Source organism: Lygodium microphyllum, chromosome 3 (assembly GCF_053477565.2).
Source record: "Lygodium microphyllum isolate KBCC chromosome 3, Lygodium_microphyllum_v1.1.10, whole genome shotgun sequence".
Lineage (NCBI taxonomy): Eukaryota > Viridiplantae > Streptophyta > Polypodiopsida > Schizaeales > Lygodiaceae > Lygodium > Lygodium microphyllum.
The window spans coordinates 183,778,457-183,797,603 of NC_141137.1; the positions used below are offsets into that span (position 1 = coordinate 183,778,457).

Below are 19,147 nucleotides of genomic sequence, written 5' to 3' on the forward strand. Positions count from 1 at the left end.
GCATTAGAAAGCATACTATAGATCCTTTTCTAAATGATCCTATTCATCTTTTAAACCTTACTATTTTGAGTAAGATTCTAGTGAGGTGACACCTCTTTCTTGATACTATGATTTGTATTAAAGTTTGTAAGAAAGTGTGGGGTCTATTCTCTATCATTATTAGTCCTACGCAGTTAAGCTACTTGTTTGATTGATTCTCTACAAATTCCAAGAACTTTTAAAATGCATACATCGCTCCTTGTGAAGAGGATAAACCCAAACCTTTATTATGGTATCATTTATAAAAGTGACAAAGCACAATACTACACCCAATGAGACATTTGACCTTTCTCTTGCTATCAATGCATTAGAGCTCTTTGACCTTATATTGTTCTTTTTGTTTCTTCTTATTAAGCAAGTTGCTCTCAAAATTAGCACTCACAAAGCCACTTGCAACAAGATACAAAGTTACTAATGGCAATCTTGAAAGTATCTCAACTATCAAGCAAGGTGCCTAACAAGAACATGGCCTTCACTCAATCATGAAAAATAATATTTGAATATGTCAATTGGTTTAACATAACATTAAACTCATTGAGATAGTAAATATCAATGCCTCCATGCAAAGATCAATGAGTTTTGTTGGCTAATAAACCTACAAGAATAAACTCTCTTTGAAAAAAAGGAGAACATGAAGAAGAGATGAAGGGATCACTCTTTCCATACTAAAAGAGGGGATTGATCTTTATTATGATTCCAACATAAGAAAGCAATTGCATTCATTGTACTAAGTCTAAATTAAATACGTGAAAATCTTCAACTCATACAAAAGCTTTGGGATCTCTCATGGTTTTTGTGAGTAAACCACCCATGAACCCTCTTGCCCTACTAAACATTTGCACCCAAGAGAATACTAGTACAAAGTGCTAGGAGAATTTAGGAGTGGAGCGCGTAATGAATATTATCAAAAATTCATTTTGAAAGCCAAGAGCATTGTATAGATGCCGCATAAGAATATAACTATATAAGTATGATACAAGATAAGAAAGATATATATTATAATATATAAGAAGAAAGAAAATATAGATATAAGTATAGCAATATAAATAAAGTATAGAATAAGAGGACAAGCAACACATAGAGGTGCCATGAAGATATGTTCAAACTTTTCACACATTATTATAGTTCCCCTTCAAACTCCTTATTCTAAAAAACAACCATTTATACAAAACATTCAATCAAAGGATTTGTGGGTTTTCTTCTAAGACACTGATAATATTGCTAGTACTATACTCTTTTAAAAAAATAAAGTAAAACATTATAACCCTATGGAAAGAAGAACATACCAAAGAAAAGCCGAAATACTAATTTTCCTTCTTTTCATTTAGATAATCTTAAACATAATCACCTTAGAACAAATTTTTTGATGACATCAAAACTTTTTGACAACTTTTGAAATACGACAAAATTCCTAAGGATCTAAATAACAAGCCTCAAATGTACTCCATCCAATCATCCTATGCCCCAAACAACACTACTTTAGGCCAAGGTTTTCTCCAAAGGCTTTGAATAACACTTTACACAATATGCCCAAAATGGAGCCATCTTTATCAAGAGTTTTTACAAGATTCACATGGATTTATGCCATGCGATAGATATAAAACCTCGATATCACTAGAAGTTTTGCTAATACAATCAAAAGCCTTTAATGGAAAGTTAGCACCGATTGATAAGATGTACCTAATAGAAGGTTAATAGAAGCTGAGATTTAAGTAGGCGTTCAAGGGGAAGCCAAAAATGAACGCTTTACATGCGAGAAACAAATTCTAAGCCGCCCTATGGGTTCGTATACTATTAGTTAAGGAGAGGTGGGGGACGGGTGCCACATGGCAGCCCCCACCTCCCCCACAAAAAAAAAAGAAAACACGAGGATGGGTGCCACACATCCAGCACCCGCCCCTCCCCCCCAAAAAATTGCGCCCACCGCACTAGGGCGAGTCTAGGGGCGGAGCGCCTAGTATATATATATATATATATATATAGAGAGAGAGAGAGAGAGAGAGAGAGAGAGAGAGAGAGAGAGACCCTACCCTAGCGCCTTGCCGTTCAAAGAAATTGCACTACAGCTGCAAGAGCCAGAAGCATGGGCGAGCAAATGAAGGGGATAGAAGGGGAGAAGGCAGTGGCAGGAGGCAGGCCTGCAGCACCGCCATGGACGGACTCCGGCGAAGGAGAAGGCGCAGGCATTGCATCATCCTGTGATCCTTGGCCATTATCAACCTTATGCACAACCTTGAGCTGGAATTTCTGGCCTGCCTGGCAATGGCCTGGCACCCCGCATATGAAGTAATATGATCCGTTCTGCTTCAGCGTCACCTCCGTCCTCCCGTCGTTGTAGGTCGCAAACGGGCTCGTGGCGTTGCAGAACCTGTAGTTCGATCGCGTCACCTGCAGCACAGTGTGTGCCTCCTTCACGTAGTTGAACACTGCCATGCATCATCATCACCATCATCACTACCATAATAATAACAATCATCATCATCATCTCTTCTTCACAGACAGAAATCTTTAGCTAACTGCCTAACATTAGGATTTACTGAAAGGAGACCTAAAATGGCTCTTCAAGACAGCCACATCGCCATGATTGTAGCTTCACAAGAAAGCTACAAGAAACAAAAAGGGGGCAAAAAGCCTTATACTGTCATGGCATCTACTTATGCCAAGAGACCAGTTATGGACTTTGCAAGTATGAATCCATCCTTGTCGCGCTTACAATCGAAGCTAGACTGTACCGTGGTCTGTATATCTAAAGGAAAAGGAGTCGAAGCTGCCTCATTTCAAGTCCATGGCTCAAGCAAGGATGGAAGTCCGAAGAAATGACCAACAGAAGACAGCAATGGCGAGCTTGAGCTTGAGCTCGAGAACCAGAAAACAGAGAGGGTAAATTACCTAGCGTGTCCCCGACATGGTAGGTGTGGGAGGCAGCCCACCGTTCATAGCTGAGGCCAGCCTCGCTGGGAATGGTCCAGCCCGAGGATCCCCCGACCGTGTACGAAGCCGAGAGACAAGGCACGACCGGCAACACCAGGACCACGAGAGAGACAGCACAGAGGACCGCCATAGCCGTCGACTGGAAACGCGAGGGAAGGTACTCGATGGGTTGCAGTTTCAAACCAAATTATTGTTTTTCTTTCTTTCCCCTTTGCATTATTTTTGGGGAGGTTGCATCGATCACTCCACTTGGACAACAATTATAACGCTCGTGCAAGTTCCATCATCATCTTCTTTTTTGGCCGATGCCTTGTGAATGGGTGGTTGGAACTTGTAACTTGGAATTTGGAGCTTCCATAATCCATTTTTTCCATTTGATAAAGAAAAAAAGAAAAACATTGGGCTCCTTTCTCTCCAAATGGTCCATGCATACCATTGTGCCTATGTCCAAGTCTAAATATCCCCTAGATCTAGGTAATTACATGACCATGATGGTGGGCCTCACTTTGTTTTGGCCAAATATATGAAGACGACAGAGCTGATTGCATATGCAAAGAGAGGGAGATTGAGAGCTATACAACAGGTTGGCTTCATATGGGAGTTTTCTATAATTGAGTAGGTGAAAGCCAAGAAGAAGAGATTTTACTATTGCTATGAGGATCTTTGCAAGAAATTTGATAGTGTCCCATGAGATGTACTATTACAAAGGCTACAAACACTTGGGATCCCCACCAAACATGATGTGGGGTATTATTCAATGTATAAGTGACTGATATGCCAAGTCAGATGTCTAGGAGGACTTTTCACATGAAGCAAGGATGTCCTCTCTCTCCTATATACTCTTTAAATTCTATATGGATGAGAAAAAGGACCACATTACACAAGGAGGAGGAGACCCAATGGATATGGGAGGTACACTAGTCTCTATTATGATTTATACTAGTGATATTATATTGATCTATGAGCCACAAGAGGGCCTATAAGGATATCTCCATGCCCTATATGGCTTATACACATAACCTAGATTAGAAGTTAATTTTGAGACAAGCATCCATACATAAGCCCCATTATGAAGGAGATCAATCTTCACTCTTGGACATAGACAAGTCAAGATAATGGACTCATATATCTACTTGCAGATCACATTTATTACGTGTGCTAGGAGATTCAACATGGTATAGGCAATCGGATACCAACTTGCACAAGGATATGTAACATTAGCCATGTTGGAGAGACAATGCCATTAAGCACACTTCCATGAGCCCCATCCATGGAGATGGTTATTTGATATATTGGTTACCCTAGCCATGATTTATGGAGCACTTATTTGGACCCTTGGCTTGGCTACATATCTAGAGACAGATTGAGAGGCAAGCTCATCATGCTCTCACAGATGACCCACATCAAACCATCATTACCACATGAGATCATTAGAGTATTGTTTGATGTACCTCACATGATGATGGAGGTCCTCTATCACACCATCAACTTCATACATAAAATATATGGTAGGTATCCAAACAGGTTGCCTAGAAGCGTAGCTTTTATATATGTATAGATCAACCAATGGCTCATAGGATATGTGATAAACATGAACCACCTCCTCTCTATTTAATACAATCCTAACTCTTCATCCCTACATTTCTCTCACACTAAGAGAAACTTGATCGTGTGATAGGATCTACCAACTATATATATAACATACCCAAATATGATTCCAACAATCCCTTTTATTGAGATGTTGAGCTTTACATAAGTTGGCATTCACTACATGCCTTGGTGATGTGGCAAGATATTACTCATTGGTATATTAGGTGACTTACATAAGGGCATATTAGTGATTCTACAACTAGACTACACTTGCGTAGTCCATCCCTGGTTACGATACATTCATTGTGCTACCTTTTTTTTCCTTAGCAAGTTCACAACTAGTGACCATATATACATATGTGGTGGTACTTTCATACTAGTCTTTTATTATGGTATATGCTTGGTTCTTTTGTGTGGAGAAAAAAGAAGAAGGAAGAATAATATTTTAGCATTATCTCTCTATGTGCTCAAGTCACCATTGCTTGTATATGTGTGCTCTTAGTTTCTTGACCTCTCTTCTCTCTTGTCTATTTTCATGGTATCAAAGTCATCCCATTGCTATGGAGAACTCGATTAAAGGTTGAGGTAAAGGTATTGGAGTATGAAAGCAAATAAACAAGCAATGGCTAAGAAGCTTTTTCACCTTACTCGATTTACCTTGGATTATAGCCGTAGGAGACTCTTGAGGCTTGCCAGGCTATAGTCTCGAATTGTAGTGAAACTTACTGAGCAAGAAGAATAATGTATATACTATAGATAGACCCTTAAGGGCTTTTTCCTTATCATTTTTAATATCTAGGGTCATTTTGGTCTCTGTTTTAGATCTCTAAGTGGTCTCAATAATAGCTTTTAGATATGTAGTAGTTTCAACTTTATTAGTTATTTATAGATGCACTAGTTATCTTGAGTAGAAGAGATATAAATATTATAATTTTGTTATATGTGAGTTGAGAGTTAGCAGGAATATTTCTTTTTATGAAATGAGGAGTTAGTATAGTAATGTATAGAATGCAATTGGAATTGATGAGTATGAGAGTATACTTATGCAAAAAATAAGTCAACTATCATAGATGTTGAGGGAATCACAAGAGTTTCCTAGTCATGGTTCTATTGATAGACTTGGAGTGGTAGATTGAGGTCATTGATTACTCCACCAAGTATATCATAGATGTTAAGAAAAGGTAAAGAGAAAGTTAGGGACTCACATATTATGACAGATGTATCGTTAAGTTTCTCTCATGCTAATGTTAATTCAAATGGCTCTAAGCAGACCTTGGATGAGGAGTTTGGGATTTCATCTATTAAAATACTTGGTATATGAAAGGTACAAGAGAATACTAAAGCACTTGGTAGTGATCCAAGTCCACGTAAGTCAAGTAGAGTAAGAAAGCCAACGTAGCAATTGACATATGATAGCTATGTAGCTCATCAGTATGTATAATGGCCAAGGTTGTATAAGATTTGGAACCCACTTGTTTTGAGGATGTAATGGGCAATGAGCATTGAATTTGTGCTATGGATGAAAAAATGGCTACACTTAAGGAGAACGACACATGAAAGTTGGTGCCTTTACACTATTGGGTTGCAAATGGGTTTACAAGGCCAATAGATGGATCTATTGAGCATTATGGATGAAAAAATGATTACACTTAAGGAGAATGATACATGGGAGTTTGTGGCTTTACTTGAAGGCAAGAAAGCATAAGTTAGATGGATCTGTTGAGTGTTATAAGGTATGACTAGTTGTCAAAGAATATGCATAGACTCATGGTAGTGATTATGAGGAGACTTTTACTCTAATGGCTAAAATGGTCATTGCAAGGGTTGTGATAACACTGGCTACTTCAAAAGGTTGGATCATGCATCAAATGAGTGTTAAGAATGTCTTCTTACAAGGGGAGCTATAAGAGGAAGTTGATGTGGAGTAGCCACCTAGCTATGTGGATGAGAGACATTTGGATTATGTATGCAGGCTTCATAAGGCGTTGTATGGGCTGAAGCAAGCACCTTGGGCATGGGATGACAAGATTGCATAATACCTTATCTGCATAAGATTTCATAGAGCACATACAGATCACTCACTCTATGTATATGAGAGTAATGCATGTATTGTGGTTATTACTATATATATGGATGATTTAATTATTGTGGATGATAGTGAGAAAGAGATTGATGACCATATGAAGGATCTTCTCAAGATTGAATTTGAGATGAAGGATTTGGAAGAGCTATGATATTATCTCAACATAGAGATAATTAGGACTCTAGAGGGTATATGTTTATGATAGAGACAATATGCACTAGATATGTCGAAGAAGTATAGTAGGGCTGATTGCAAGTCTATTTCTATACCTTTGAATATCAATGCTAAGCTTAGTGTATATGAGGGTAACTTGATTGAGGGTATCATTATGCATCATAATATTTTGGAAAGCGCTATCTATTTGATGATCATTAGGCCAAACCTAAACTACATAATTGGTTTGGAGAGTTATTTTATGTAGGTTCCATGGAAGCCACATTTGAATGCAGTGTAGCGTGAATACATAGAGGCCCATTATCATTTCATTCATGTAACGTGCCCGCTTGTCCGCTTGTGGGACACGTCTTAGCAGCCCATCGAGAGGAGGGTCTAGAAGGCTCTGCCTGGCACTCGCAGGGAATGATACAGGGTTTGCAATCTAGGTCTTCACGAGTTTGCCTCGAGCGGAAGTGTCCAACCGTTCCCACTTGGGATTGACCTGAGGTCAGGGTTCCTTTCCTATCAGCAAAGTCTCTAGAAAGGAGCTAGCGTTGAGCTCTAGTTGTACCACCTTTCGTAGGAACAACAAAGACGAAGCGATTTCAGGCTGTACTTGGTTCATGGAGAATGGGAAACGAGAGGGATGCGAAGCTCAACCTCTCTGCCGTATGGCATAGCCCCATTCCTTTCCCCTAAAACAGAATAAATCGAAAATTCTACATCTACTGACACTAGGTCTTCATTGTCTTATCATCTCATCATTTAAGAAAAGTTCCCAGCTAATCGAGACCACCCTTCTGTAGGACGGACCTAAGTCACGTCCATCGCACTTTCCTCAGTTTGCTTTAGTTATCTAATTACCTAACACATTACGTTTTGACATGCAAATTTAGCTTCCTTAATTAAACAAATTAATCACGGGTTCCTTCACGTAACTTAGGCACTGACACAAAAACAATGCCAAGCAAGTTTCTTTTTCTCTAATAACTGCTCTTAATTTATAAAAACCTTGGAGTACATCCACTATCACGCCCGAAGGCTAACCCAGCAATCTACATGATTGTTGTTCCAAGTTTCACCCATTGACTAGTACACGGGCCTCGAGATCCCATCTCAAGTCACGTTGGCCTCTTGTATGGGATCTGGAGGCAAGGGATTTACAACCAGAGCCTCCCCTGTCACCTAACCGTCCTCTCGCTCCAAGCAATACCCACGGAGAGACCTCTCGCAGCGGGTTAGGTCCATATACCTAGTGTGGCTAACAACCCCCTTGGATAGGGCCAGACAGATAGTCGGAGGTAATTGTTCCTGCCTCTCCCTCCAGGATTTCAACCTAAAGTATTAAGTGTTTTCCTTGAATTAGTTCCTTGAGCAAAGAGATCAATTTATGTACCTAAGTACAAGCACGAACATTTCGGAGGTCGTTTGTACGACTGACTGCTAAGGTGTGACTATTTTTTTTCCTTGATGCTCCCAGCCATCCGATCTTGGTCTTTTCGTGACTTGGCGAGGTCTCAATATTTTCAAACAAGATATGCAAGCAAATTGTCTTGGTAAGTTGACTTATACTTACCCTTTTCCCTCGGGTTTTACCTTAGGATATCTTAGTTCCTAACTCAAGCATTAGCTAGTCAGTCAAGGCAACGGACATGCCTTATTCGCAACCCAACCAAGGGTCTTTTAACCTCTAATTCCAACCAAGCTCCGTTAACACACATGGCAACACATGATTCTTCATTTAGACTTTCAAGGTGCAATCTAGATGCATGCGATCCTTCCAACTTTCTTAGTGTAGTTCTATGCAGGATTTCCCAATCAACCTTAACCATCGTGTACATTGTGCGTTTAGTATAGTTGTACCTCCTAAGCGACTTTTATCTCTCTTTATTCCTGGCAACGAATACTTATTTATAATGCACCGGAACACATGTGACTTGCGTCTATAAAAGTCTAGGGTTTTGTCTAATGATGCAAGTGCATCTCATGAACAAAAATTAACATTTCATGTATTTCTTTTAACCATGATTGCGAGACGTGAATTCTAAATGACTATTCATGCACTCAACTAGTTAAAAAGCTATCATTTTATGTGAGTAAAAGCTATCATTCCATGTGAGGTAAGGCGATAACCTTATCATTTTATGTGAATTCCAAACTCTTCCATTCGCGCATGCAATTTAGCTCTTAGAGTAAACAAAACCCTAAGACTCATTCTTGTTCCATGCACAAACCATTTTATCTCTTCCACGGATAATATTACTTAATTAATTTTAAGGCTTAAAACCTGGGCTTGATTCGTGTGTGCTGCGTTGGTCATTCCGCTCACCCCTCCAGCATTGCCGGTGGCTTGGACGCCTACGCTTCCCGCGACTTTCTTCTTGGGAGCCATTCGCCTTGCGAAGATTGGGCAGTTGACGGGTTTCGGGTTGACGGGTTTCGGGTTGACAGGCTTGGTAGAAAAGATTGGGCAATTGACAAGTTTCAGGTTGACAGGCTTGGTAGAAAAGACTGTTGGATGGGGGTCCTTTGCCGAGAGGGTGGCTTGGGCATGGCTCCTTGCAGTTACCAACTCTCATTTCTTTCTTTCTCCCTCTCTCTCTTCTTCTTCTTTTCACTTAATCTTCTACTCTCTCTCTCTCTCTCTCCCTCTCTTCTTTCTCCACTTATTCTCCTACTCTCTCTCTCTCTCCCCTTCTTCTTTCTCCCTCTTCTTCCCTTCTCTCTCTTCCTCCTTCTTTCTCTTCTCTCCTTCTCCTCTTCTCTCTTCTTTACTTCTCCCTCTCCCTTCTTCTTTCTCATCTCTCCTTCTTTTTTCTCTTCTCTCTTCTTCCCTTCTCCCTCTCCTTTCTTCTTTTAAATTTTTTAGAAGAGGGTTCCTATGGCCCATTACATTCTCTCCCCCTTAGAGGAATCGAGATGTCCTCATCTCGAGAGGACCTGGGGGTATTGTTGGTTGAGAGTATCTTCGTCCATCCAGGTGGCATCCTCTTCGGGATAATCTTTCCATTGGACGATATATTCTCTCAAGGTCCTTGACCTCAAATGCCTCTCCCTGACATCTAGGACTCTATCATGCCATAGCTCAAGGACTCCGTGGCTAGGCATTACAACTTGCTGATCATCAAGTACATGATTTGGATTAGGTAGATACTTTTTTAATAGACTAACGTAGAATACATTATGAACCTTCAAGGTCGCGGGCAACTGTAGTCTGTAAGCATTAGGTCATAGGCACTTAGTGACCTTATAAGGTCCACAATATCTTGGACTTAGCTTCTTGTACTTTCCTAAGGACAGTGAACTCTTTTTAGGGCATACGCGGATGAAGACCATATCACCTTCAACGAAGGATATATCTTGCCGTTTCAAGTCCGTATAAGCCTTCTGTCTATCCTTGGCGGCTTGGATGTCTTGTCTTATTGATCTAATTTGGTCATCTATGTCTTCCAGCATCTGCCTCAAAGCTTCTACCCTCAAGGTTGGATCCGAGAAGCTCAAAGGAGTACGACAATCGTGCCCATACAATGCTTGAAAAGGGGTCATTTGAATACTTTGTTGGTAAGAAGCATTGTAGGTAAACTCAACCAGTGGCAAATATTGAATCCACTTTTTGGGTTCGCGACAACAGTATGCCCTAAGTATATCTTCAATGACTTGGTTGACTCGTTCCATTTGACCATCAATTTGGGGATGGTAAGCTGTACTAAAACATAGTTGAGTCCCAATGGCCTCGAAGATAGCCCTCTAGAAGTGTGATGTGAAGAGAGAGCCACGATCACTAATTATTCTTCTAGGTAACCTATGAAGTTTGAATATTTCCTTGATGAATAATATTGCGATGTCTGAGGCTTTATAGCTTGTCTTAACAGGAATGAGATATGCAACCTTGGTGAGCATATCTACTACAACTATAATAGAGTTGTATCCTCCTTGAACTTGGGGTAGGCCAACAACAAAGTTCATACTAATGAATTCCCATTTCATTTGGAAAATGTCAAGTGGTTGTAATTTCCTTGGTATTTTGACATGTTCTGCCTTAATGTGTTGACAAGACAAACATTCTGTGACATATTTGAGAACGTCACCCTTGAGCCTATCCCAATAATAGCTCTTCCTGATCGCATTAAGGGTCTTGGCATAGCTAGGATGTCTTGAGAAAGGGGAGTCATGGGCTTCCCAAAGTATCTTCTGCTTGAGAGATTGGCTTGCGGGGATACATAATCTTGTCCTAAAGTAGACAAGTCCACTACTGACAGAGAATTCTTGATACTTCATTTTTAGCTTCGGGTCTTGATCCTTGATGGGAATCTCCTTTAGCAATTTCTGGTAGACTGAGTCATGGCATGCCTCATTTTTAGCTAGCTCAAGAATTGGGTTGTTTGGCATTGATACGTTTGTGGCTAGAGATCTTGCTGTTGATGGATCTTGCAAAATAAGAGATTTCAGAAATACCTTGCAACTGAGTGCATTGGCAACTACATTCTCTTTTCCAGACCTATATTTGATTTCAAAATCATATTCTTCTGGCACTTTGATCCATCGGCGTTGCCTCATGTTGAGCTCATTCTGGGTGAAGATCCATTTAAGACTCTTGTGGTCCGTCACTAAGGAAAATTTATTACCTAGCAGGTAATGTCTCCATAGTTTGAGAGCATGGATGACAGCCAGCAGCTCCAGATCGTGGGTAACATAATTCTTTTCATGGCTCTTCAATTTCCTTGAGGAGTATGCAACGGGATGACCTTCTTACATAAGCACACATCCTAAGGCAAGTGCGCTAGCATCAGTTACCACTTTGAACTCCTTACTAAGATCAGGAAGTTTCAGGATGGGTGTTGATACTAAGCTTTGCTTTAGCTTGTCAAAGCTGGTCTGTTCGGTAGGTGACCATATAATTGCTACTTGCTTCTTTAGTAGATCAGTTAGAGGTGATGCAATCAAAGCATAGTTTTTGATAAAGATCATGTACCATCCTATCAATCCAAGGAAGCTACGTATTTCTTTGACAGAAGTTGGTATTGGCCATTCCAGAACATCTCTGACCTTGACTGGATCTACTGAAATTCCATCCGTTGATACAATGAATCCCAAATATTCAATATGTCGCTTGAAAATTGCACACTTGTTCTTGGCATAAAGCTTGTGTGCTCTCATTGTTTTAAGAACAATGCGAAGTTGGAGTTCATGATCTTTTTCGTGTTTAGAGTAGACTAGAGTATTGTCAAAGAAGACGAGTACGAAGTCATCAAGATACGGTCTAAAGATATCTTGCATTAACCTGTTGAAGGTAGCGGGAGCATTTGTCAGCCCGAATGACATCACTAGGAATTTAAAGTGTCCATACCTTGTGCTGAATGCAATCTTCAGGATATCTTCTTCCTTGATCCTTATCTGATAATATTCAGATCTGAGATCTATCTTAGAGAAGATCTTCGCACCTTGAAGACGGTCAAGTAGTTCATTTATTCTTGGAATGGGGTATTTGTTTTTAATGGTTGATTGATTGAACCCTTTGTAGTCAATGCATAGCCGAAGCGTTCCATCTTCTTCCTTTGGAATAGTACTAGAGCTCCCCATTGTGAACTACTAGGACAGATGTAGCCTTGGTCTAATAGTTGCTTGAGTTACTCTTTTAGTTCAATCGCTTTCGGGATGGACATTCTATACGGTCTCTTTGCGGCTGGTGCAGCTCCTGGTGCCAGCTTGATTTCGTGGTTGACTTCCCTTTTAGGAGGAAGTTCTGTCAGCTCCTCAGGAAATACGTCTGCGTACTCTTTAACCATGATGGTTCTTTCCCAGATTCTTGATTCTGATCTAGCTTATTTAGTTTAATCAGATAGACATGTAGACCCTTTCTAACTCCTTTTATAATCCGTGTTGCTTTTGCCAACTGTACTTTTGGCTTACTAGCCTCTCCTTGAGTTGTAACTAGTTCCCCTTCAGAATTTTGAAAGGAGACTTGACCCTTTCCAGTGGATGTGGACATCATTGGGTATTAGCCAATCCATTCCAAGTAAACATTTGTGGACACCTAGGGTCATTACCCTGAATCTCACCGAGGTCGGCTTCCCACCCAGTAGGAATTTCACCTTAGGAGTTTGCCTAGTACAAGAGACCTCATGACCATTTGCCAATTCCACAAGTAAGGTAGGTGCGTCTGTTGTGGCTATCCCTAGCCTTTTTGCACAGATCGGTGAAATGAAGGAATGTGTGCTACCACAATTGATTAGGGTTTTGAAGATTTTACCTTCATAATTCGATGGAGTTTGGATCACTGAGAATTGGCGATTTTAACCCTTCTTGTGAAGAGCGGCGTGAACTGTTGCCCTCTCAATGTCAGCATCCATGGATGGATCTTCTTCATCACCCAGCTTCTTATTGGCAACACTGGAGATTCTCCCTCTGGCCATGACAGTGGCTCCTTGGTCATGGGTGGCTCCTTGGAATGGCCCTTGGCGATGTCCTCTGCTAAGCTTGGGACACTGCCTCTTGAAGTATCCGGGCTGGTTGCAATGGAAGCAACATAGATTGCGATCATTACCTCGTGTAGGAACAAAGTTGTTGACAGCATTAGTCCTAGCTTTCTTCCTTTGTCCCTTATTTTGACCTTGCGCTCTCTTAGTCTGAGCTCTATACATTCCCTTATTCTGATCCCTGATTTTGATCTTGCGCTCTCTTAGTCTGAGCCCTATACATTCCCTTGTCTGATCCCTGTAAGGCCAAGTCATGTTGTTCCTTGGCTTGTTCTGCATCTCCTGTATTATTGGTGTAGCTTGAATGAGTGTGTCTTGTAGGTTCGTTGGGCGCATTGATTCCAAGCGGGTGTTTATGGGTGGATTTAACCCAGCACAAAAATTTGACACTTGTTGTGCCATATCCATTGGAGGCGTGTACTTTAGGAGAGAAACTAACTTTGAATAATATGCATCAAGGGATAGTCCAAGCTGTTTCAATTCATAGAATTCGTTCATCTTCTGTGTGCGGTAGGCAGGTGGCAGATACCTCCATTACACATCTTCCTTAAGCTTCTCCCAAGTGATTGTTTCTTTCGAGATCGCTTGGCCTCTGCACCACTGTTTCCACCAAAGTCTTGCTTTTCCTGTAAGCTTAAGTTTGGCGAGCATAGCTTGGTTAGTAGGTGTAGTTCCTATTGCCTCAAAATAGTCCTCCATGGACTCGATCTAGACCTCGGCGTCAGTTTGAACAGTCCTTCCCTTGCCATTGAAATCAGGTGGCTTGATTTGTTTGAGAAGGAACTTCTTCTCTTGAATCACAGCTGTACTTAGTGTAGGGGTCGAACTTGAAACCTGCACTTGGGGTTGCGCCTGGACAATAAGATTCTTTATGTTAAAAACTTATCAAACGTTTCTCATATTACATTAACATGACTAGCACAGCTTTTAGACAAGTGACCTAATCACTTATTTCCTTTGCCAACATTTACAGTTAGGATAGACAGTAGTAAAAATTTTGTTCATTCATAAGGGCATAGCCCTTTGAGTACATTTATTTTGGGAAAGTAGAACAAGCTGATTGATACATCAATTTAGGAAAAATAGGATTGTGTTACAATCAGCTACAGGGACTGAGTAATAATATGGAGTGGGGTCATGGATTTTCAGGAAACGATAAGTCATAGGAAGCTTGGGGTATCCCTTCCTTTGATACCTGTTCTTCTCATAGCGCCCTAGCACTTTGATTATGTCGGCAGGGATCACCCAAGTTACTTCTTCATACACATACTTGTTCTACTTGACTTGTCGACCGCCAACATGTAGGGTTGCGTTTGCGTGAGCTTTAACAAAGATGAACAGCTTCACGATCTTTAAATCCTCCATCCACTTGATTCTCTTCAAGTTGGTCTGAAGGTACGCAAGTCGGTGGGCTGCTATGTAGTATATTCCTGATTCTCCCGTCCATCTCCGTTCCACATATAGAGGTTAAGGATTATAGATGCGGTCTAAAATATTCATCATGCCTAGCCTCCTTGATAATCCAAAGCACGCATTGCAGTCATAAACATAACCTGGAACACCAAGAATTTGTTCCATGCTTCGTGACTTTGCAACCTAGTATCCATAAGTGAGTAAGGAAATGTTTTCAATAGAAAACATTGCTCTATTCCACTCACCTTCCCTTGGCTGTCCCCTTATTCCCTTTACTTTCTTCCATTAAGTTTCTTTGTAAATCTTAGATCCCGTTGGTTCGCTTTGATACCAACTGTAATGTGCCTGCTTGTCCACTTGCGAGATATGTCTTAGCAGCCCATTGGGAGGAGGGTCTAGAAGGCTCCGCTTGGCACTCACAGGGAATGATACAAGGTTTGCAATCTAGGTCTTCCCGAGTTTTCCCCAAGCAGAAGTGTCCAACCGTTCCCACTTGGGATCGACTTGAGGTCAGGGTTCCTTTCCTATCATCAAAGTCTCTGGGAAGGAGCTAGCGTTGAGCTCCAATTGTACCACCTTTCATAGGGACAACAGAGATGAAGCGGTTTCAGACTGCACTTGGTTCATGGAGAATGGGAAACGAGATGGATGCGAAGCTCAACCTCTCTGCCGTATGGCATAGCCCCATTCCTTTTCCCTAAAATAGAATAAATAAAAAATTCTACATCTACTGACACTAGGTCTTCATTGTCTTATCATCTCATTATTTGAGAAAAGTTCCCAGCTAACTAGGACCACCCTTCCGTAGGACGGACCTAAGTCACATCCACCGCATTTTCCTCAATTTGCTTTAGTTATCTAATTACCTAACACATTACGTTTTGACATGCAAAATCAGCTTCCTTAATTAAACAAATTAATCACGGGTTTCTTCACGTAACTTAGACACTAACACAAAAACAATGCCAAGCAAGTTCCTTTTTCTCTAATAATTGCTCTTAATTTATAAAAACCCTGGAGTACATCCAATATCACGCCTCAAGGCTAACCCAACGATCTATAGGATTATTGCTCCAAGTTCCATCCGTTGACTAGTACATGGGCCTCGAGATCCCATCTCGAGTCATGTTGGCCTCTTGTACGAGATCCGGAGGCAAGGGATTTACAGCCAGAGCCTCCCTTGCTACCCAACCGTCCTCCCACTCCAAGCTGTACCCACGGAGAGACCTCTCATGGTGGGTTAGTCCATATACCCGGCGTAGCTAACAACCCCCTTGGATAGGACCAGGCAGACAGTCGGAGGTAACTCTTCCTGCCTCTCTCTCCAGGCTTTCAACCTGAAGCATTAAGTGTTTTCCTTGAATTAGTTCCTTGAGAAAATAGATTAATTAATGTACCTAAGTACAAGCACGAACATTTCAGAGGTCATTTGTATGACTGACTACTAAGGTGTGACTCCTTTTTTTTCCCCGGATACTCCCAGCCATCCAATCTTGGTCTTTTCGTGACTTGGCAAGGTCTCAATATTTTCAAACAAGATACGCAAGCAAATGGTCTTGGTAAGTTGACTTATACTTGCCCTTTTCCCTTGGGTTTTCCCTTAAGGTATCTTAGTTCCTAACTCAAGCATTAGCTGGTCAGTCAAGGAAACGGACATGCCTTATTCGCAACCCAACCAAGGGTCTTTTAACCTCTAATTCCAACCAAGCTCCGTTAACACACATGGCAACACACGATTCTTCATTTAGACTTTCAAGGTGCAATCTAGATGCATGCGATCCTTCCAACTTTCTTAGTGCAGTTCTATGCAGGATTTCCCAATCAACCTTAACCATCGTGCACATTGTGCATTTAGTATAGTTGTACCTCCTAAGTGACTTTTACCTCTCTTTATTCCTGGCAACAAATACTTATTTCTAATGCACCGGAACACATGTGACTTGTGTCTATGAAAGTCTAGGGTTTTGTCTAATGATGCAAGTGCATCTCATGAACAGAAATTAACATTTCATGTGTTTTTTTAAACCATGATTGCGAGACGTGAATTCTAAATGACTATTCATGTAGTAAACTAGTTAAAAAGCTATTACTTTATGTGAAGTAATCATTTTATGTGAGTAAAAGCTATCATTTCATGTGAGGTAAGGCGATAACCTTATCATTTTATGTGAATTCCAAACTCTTCCGTTCGTACATGCAATTTAGTTCTTAGAGTAAACAAAACCCTAAGACTTGTTCTTGTTCCATGCACAAACCATTTCATCTCTTTCATGAATAATATTACTTAATTAATTTTAAGGCTTAGAACCTGGGCTTGATTCGTGTGTGCTGCATTGGTCGTTCCGCTCGCCCCTCCAGCATTCATTGCAGGTGGCTTGGATACCTACACTTCCAGTGACTTTCTTCTTGGGAGCCATTCGCCTTGCGGAGATTGGGCAGTCTAGACCTTGACGGGTTTTGGGTTGACAAGCTTGGTAGAAAAGACCTCTGGATGGGGTTCCTTCGTCGAGAGGGTGGCTTGGGCGTGGCTCCTTGAAGTTACCAACTCTCACTTCTTTCTTTCTCCCTCTCTCTTTTCTTCTTCTTTTCACTTAATCTCCTACTCTCTCTCTCTCTCTCTCTCTCTCTCTCTTCTTTCTCCACTTATTCTCCTACTCTCTCTCTCTCTCTCTCTCTCCTCCTTTCTCCCTCTTCTTCCCTTCTCTCTCTCTCCCTTCTTCTTTCTCTTCTCTCCTTCTCCTTCTCTTCTCTCTTCTTCCCTTCTCCCTCTCCCTTCTTCTTTCTCTTCTCTCCTTTTTTCTCTTCTCTCTTCTTCCCTTCTCCCTCTCCCTTCTTCTTTTAAAATTTTTAGGGGAGGGTTCCTATGGCTCATTACAATTCAAGAGTGGATTTTGGCAGGTGATATTAACTTGGTTTAAGTTAGCATAGAGGATCAAGCTACTGATATTTTTACCAAGGCCTTGGGAACAAAGAAGCTTTAACAATCCAGGACTATACTTGGAGTTCATGAGTTCATACGGAGCTCAATAGGAAGTGTTGAGATATAAAACTCTACATGAGCTGGCATCCAGTATGTGCCTTGGTAATGTGGTGGGATATTACTCACTTGCATGTGTTAGGTGACCGATATGAGGATATGCTAATGATTGTGGAGTACACCCATGTAGTCTATCCTTGGTTATGGCACATTCATTGTGGTACCTATTTTTTCCTTAGTAGATTCACACTTAGTGTTTGCATGTGCATATATTGTGGTACTTTCATATTAGTCTCTTATTTTATTGTAGACTTGGCTTTTTTTTGTGAAAGTAGAGGAAAGGAAAAGAAGAAGACTTTAGCTTTATCTCTCTGTGTGCTTAAGTCTCCATTGCTTTTATACGTGTGCTCTTGGTTTCTTCACCTCTTTTCTCTCTTGTCTGTTTTCACCTTCCCCAAAGATATCATACTACGTGGACCACTTTACGAGGACTACAATGGATGGTTTCATTGAATGACTTAGATACCTAGACATATACATGATGCATAAGATGCGAGGAGTAGCCATTTGGCTAACTTAAGGTATTCTCTCATCAACTTGAGATTGAGATAAGAAGAGCAGTCCATCTTTCCAAACTTGAGATGATTTGTGAGGAGGGATATATAGATTATGCCAGGAGGAGGTGGAAAATGAGGAGCACTATATCAGCAAATGTAGGGCTTATACTATAGTTCGAGCTAGATACCCCTTATTATTCAAAGAAGATGCTCCCCTTAGATTAGTCATAGAATACCTAGGCCATCAATGCTTGGATCAATTGCTACTTAAGATAAATAAGCTCTATACATCATAACTCCAGGTAGACACTTTACAAAGAGCGATTGGCAGTCATAATGCAATAAAATTTTCAAGACCAAACATGATGCACCTACATAGAGAGGGGTGACAATCACAGGGTTGAGGAGATTAGAGTGGCACAACAATCAAGAGTGCATGTGTACTAGACATGAAGACTACACGAAAGAGAGATGAGGGAGATCTATCTGAGTGACATGAGCATATGTATTGCTCCATACATCCATCCCACCCTCTTCTTGTTGTATCTCTATACGGGCACAAGATTGTATATCACCATATTTCTTTGCCCTACATTATATGTTGTTGATCATCATTTAACACAATACATTTTGATTCTCGAGATGATTATCATTGTACACATGTTTTATCCCATGCATTGTTTTTGCCTTGATAACTGTTTATATGTATATTCTTTCTTTCTTTCTTTCTTTCTTTTTTTTTCTTTCTTCTTTGTAAATGATGCAATATAGTAAGAGTAGAGGAGGAGTGCCTATATACAGATAGCAATGGAGAAAGACTTAAGATGATAGAAGTGGACCCGAGAGGATTAGTCTATCAATGAAAAAGAAGTCATCAAAGACCTAAATGTGGCACCTATTAATACAAATGAATGGTATCTTAAAT

The 19,147-nt window shown here is 40.7% G+C and overlaps 1 protein-coding gene across 1 annotated transcript; it reads right to left on the minus strand.

Moving 5' to 3' along the window:
• Positions 1-1,534: 1,534 nt before the first annotated feature.
• On the minus strand, positions 1,535-3,253 carry LOC148039284 (mavicyanin-like). The gene is made up of 2 exons (XM_087675551.1): positions 2,929-3,253; positions 1,535-2,465 (listed from the first exon to the last, which is right to left on the minus strand). The coding sequence occupies exons 1-2, from the start codon at positions 3,098-3,100 to the stop codon at positions 2,086-2,088; spliced, it is 552 nt and encodes a 183-aa protein (XP_087531677.1). The 5' UTR covers positions 3,101-3,253; the 3' UTR covers positions 1,535-2,085.
• Between the last annotated feature and the right edge of the window lie 15,894 nt (positions 3,254-19,147).

Coding starts and splice junctions, on each gene's coding strand:
- LOC148039284 (XM_087675551.1), bottom strand. CDS start 3,100: ATGGCGGTCCTCTGTGCTGTCTCTCTCGTGGTCCTGGTGTTGCCGGTC. Junction 2,466..2,928: donor CCATGTCGGGGACACGCTAG/GTAATTTACCCT, acceptor GATGCATGGCAG/TGTTCAACTACGTGAAGGAG.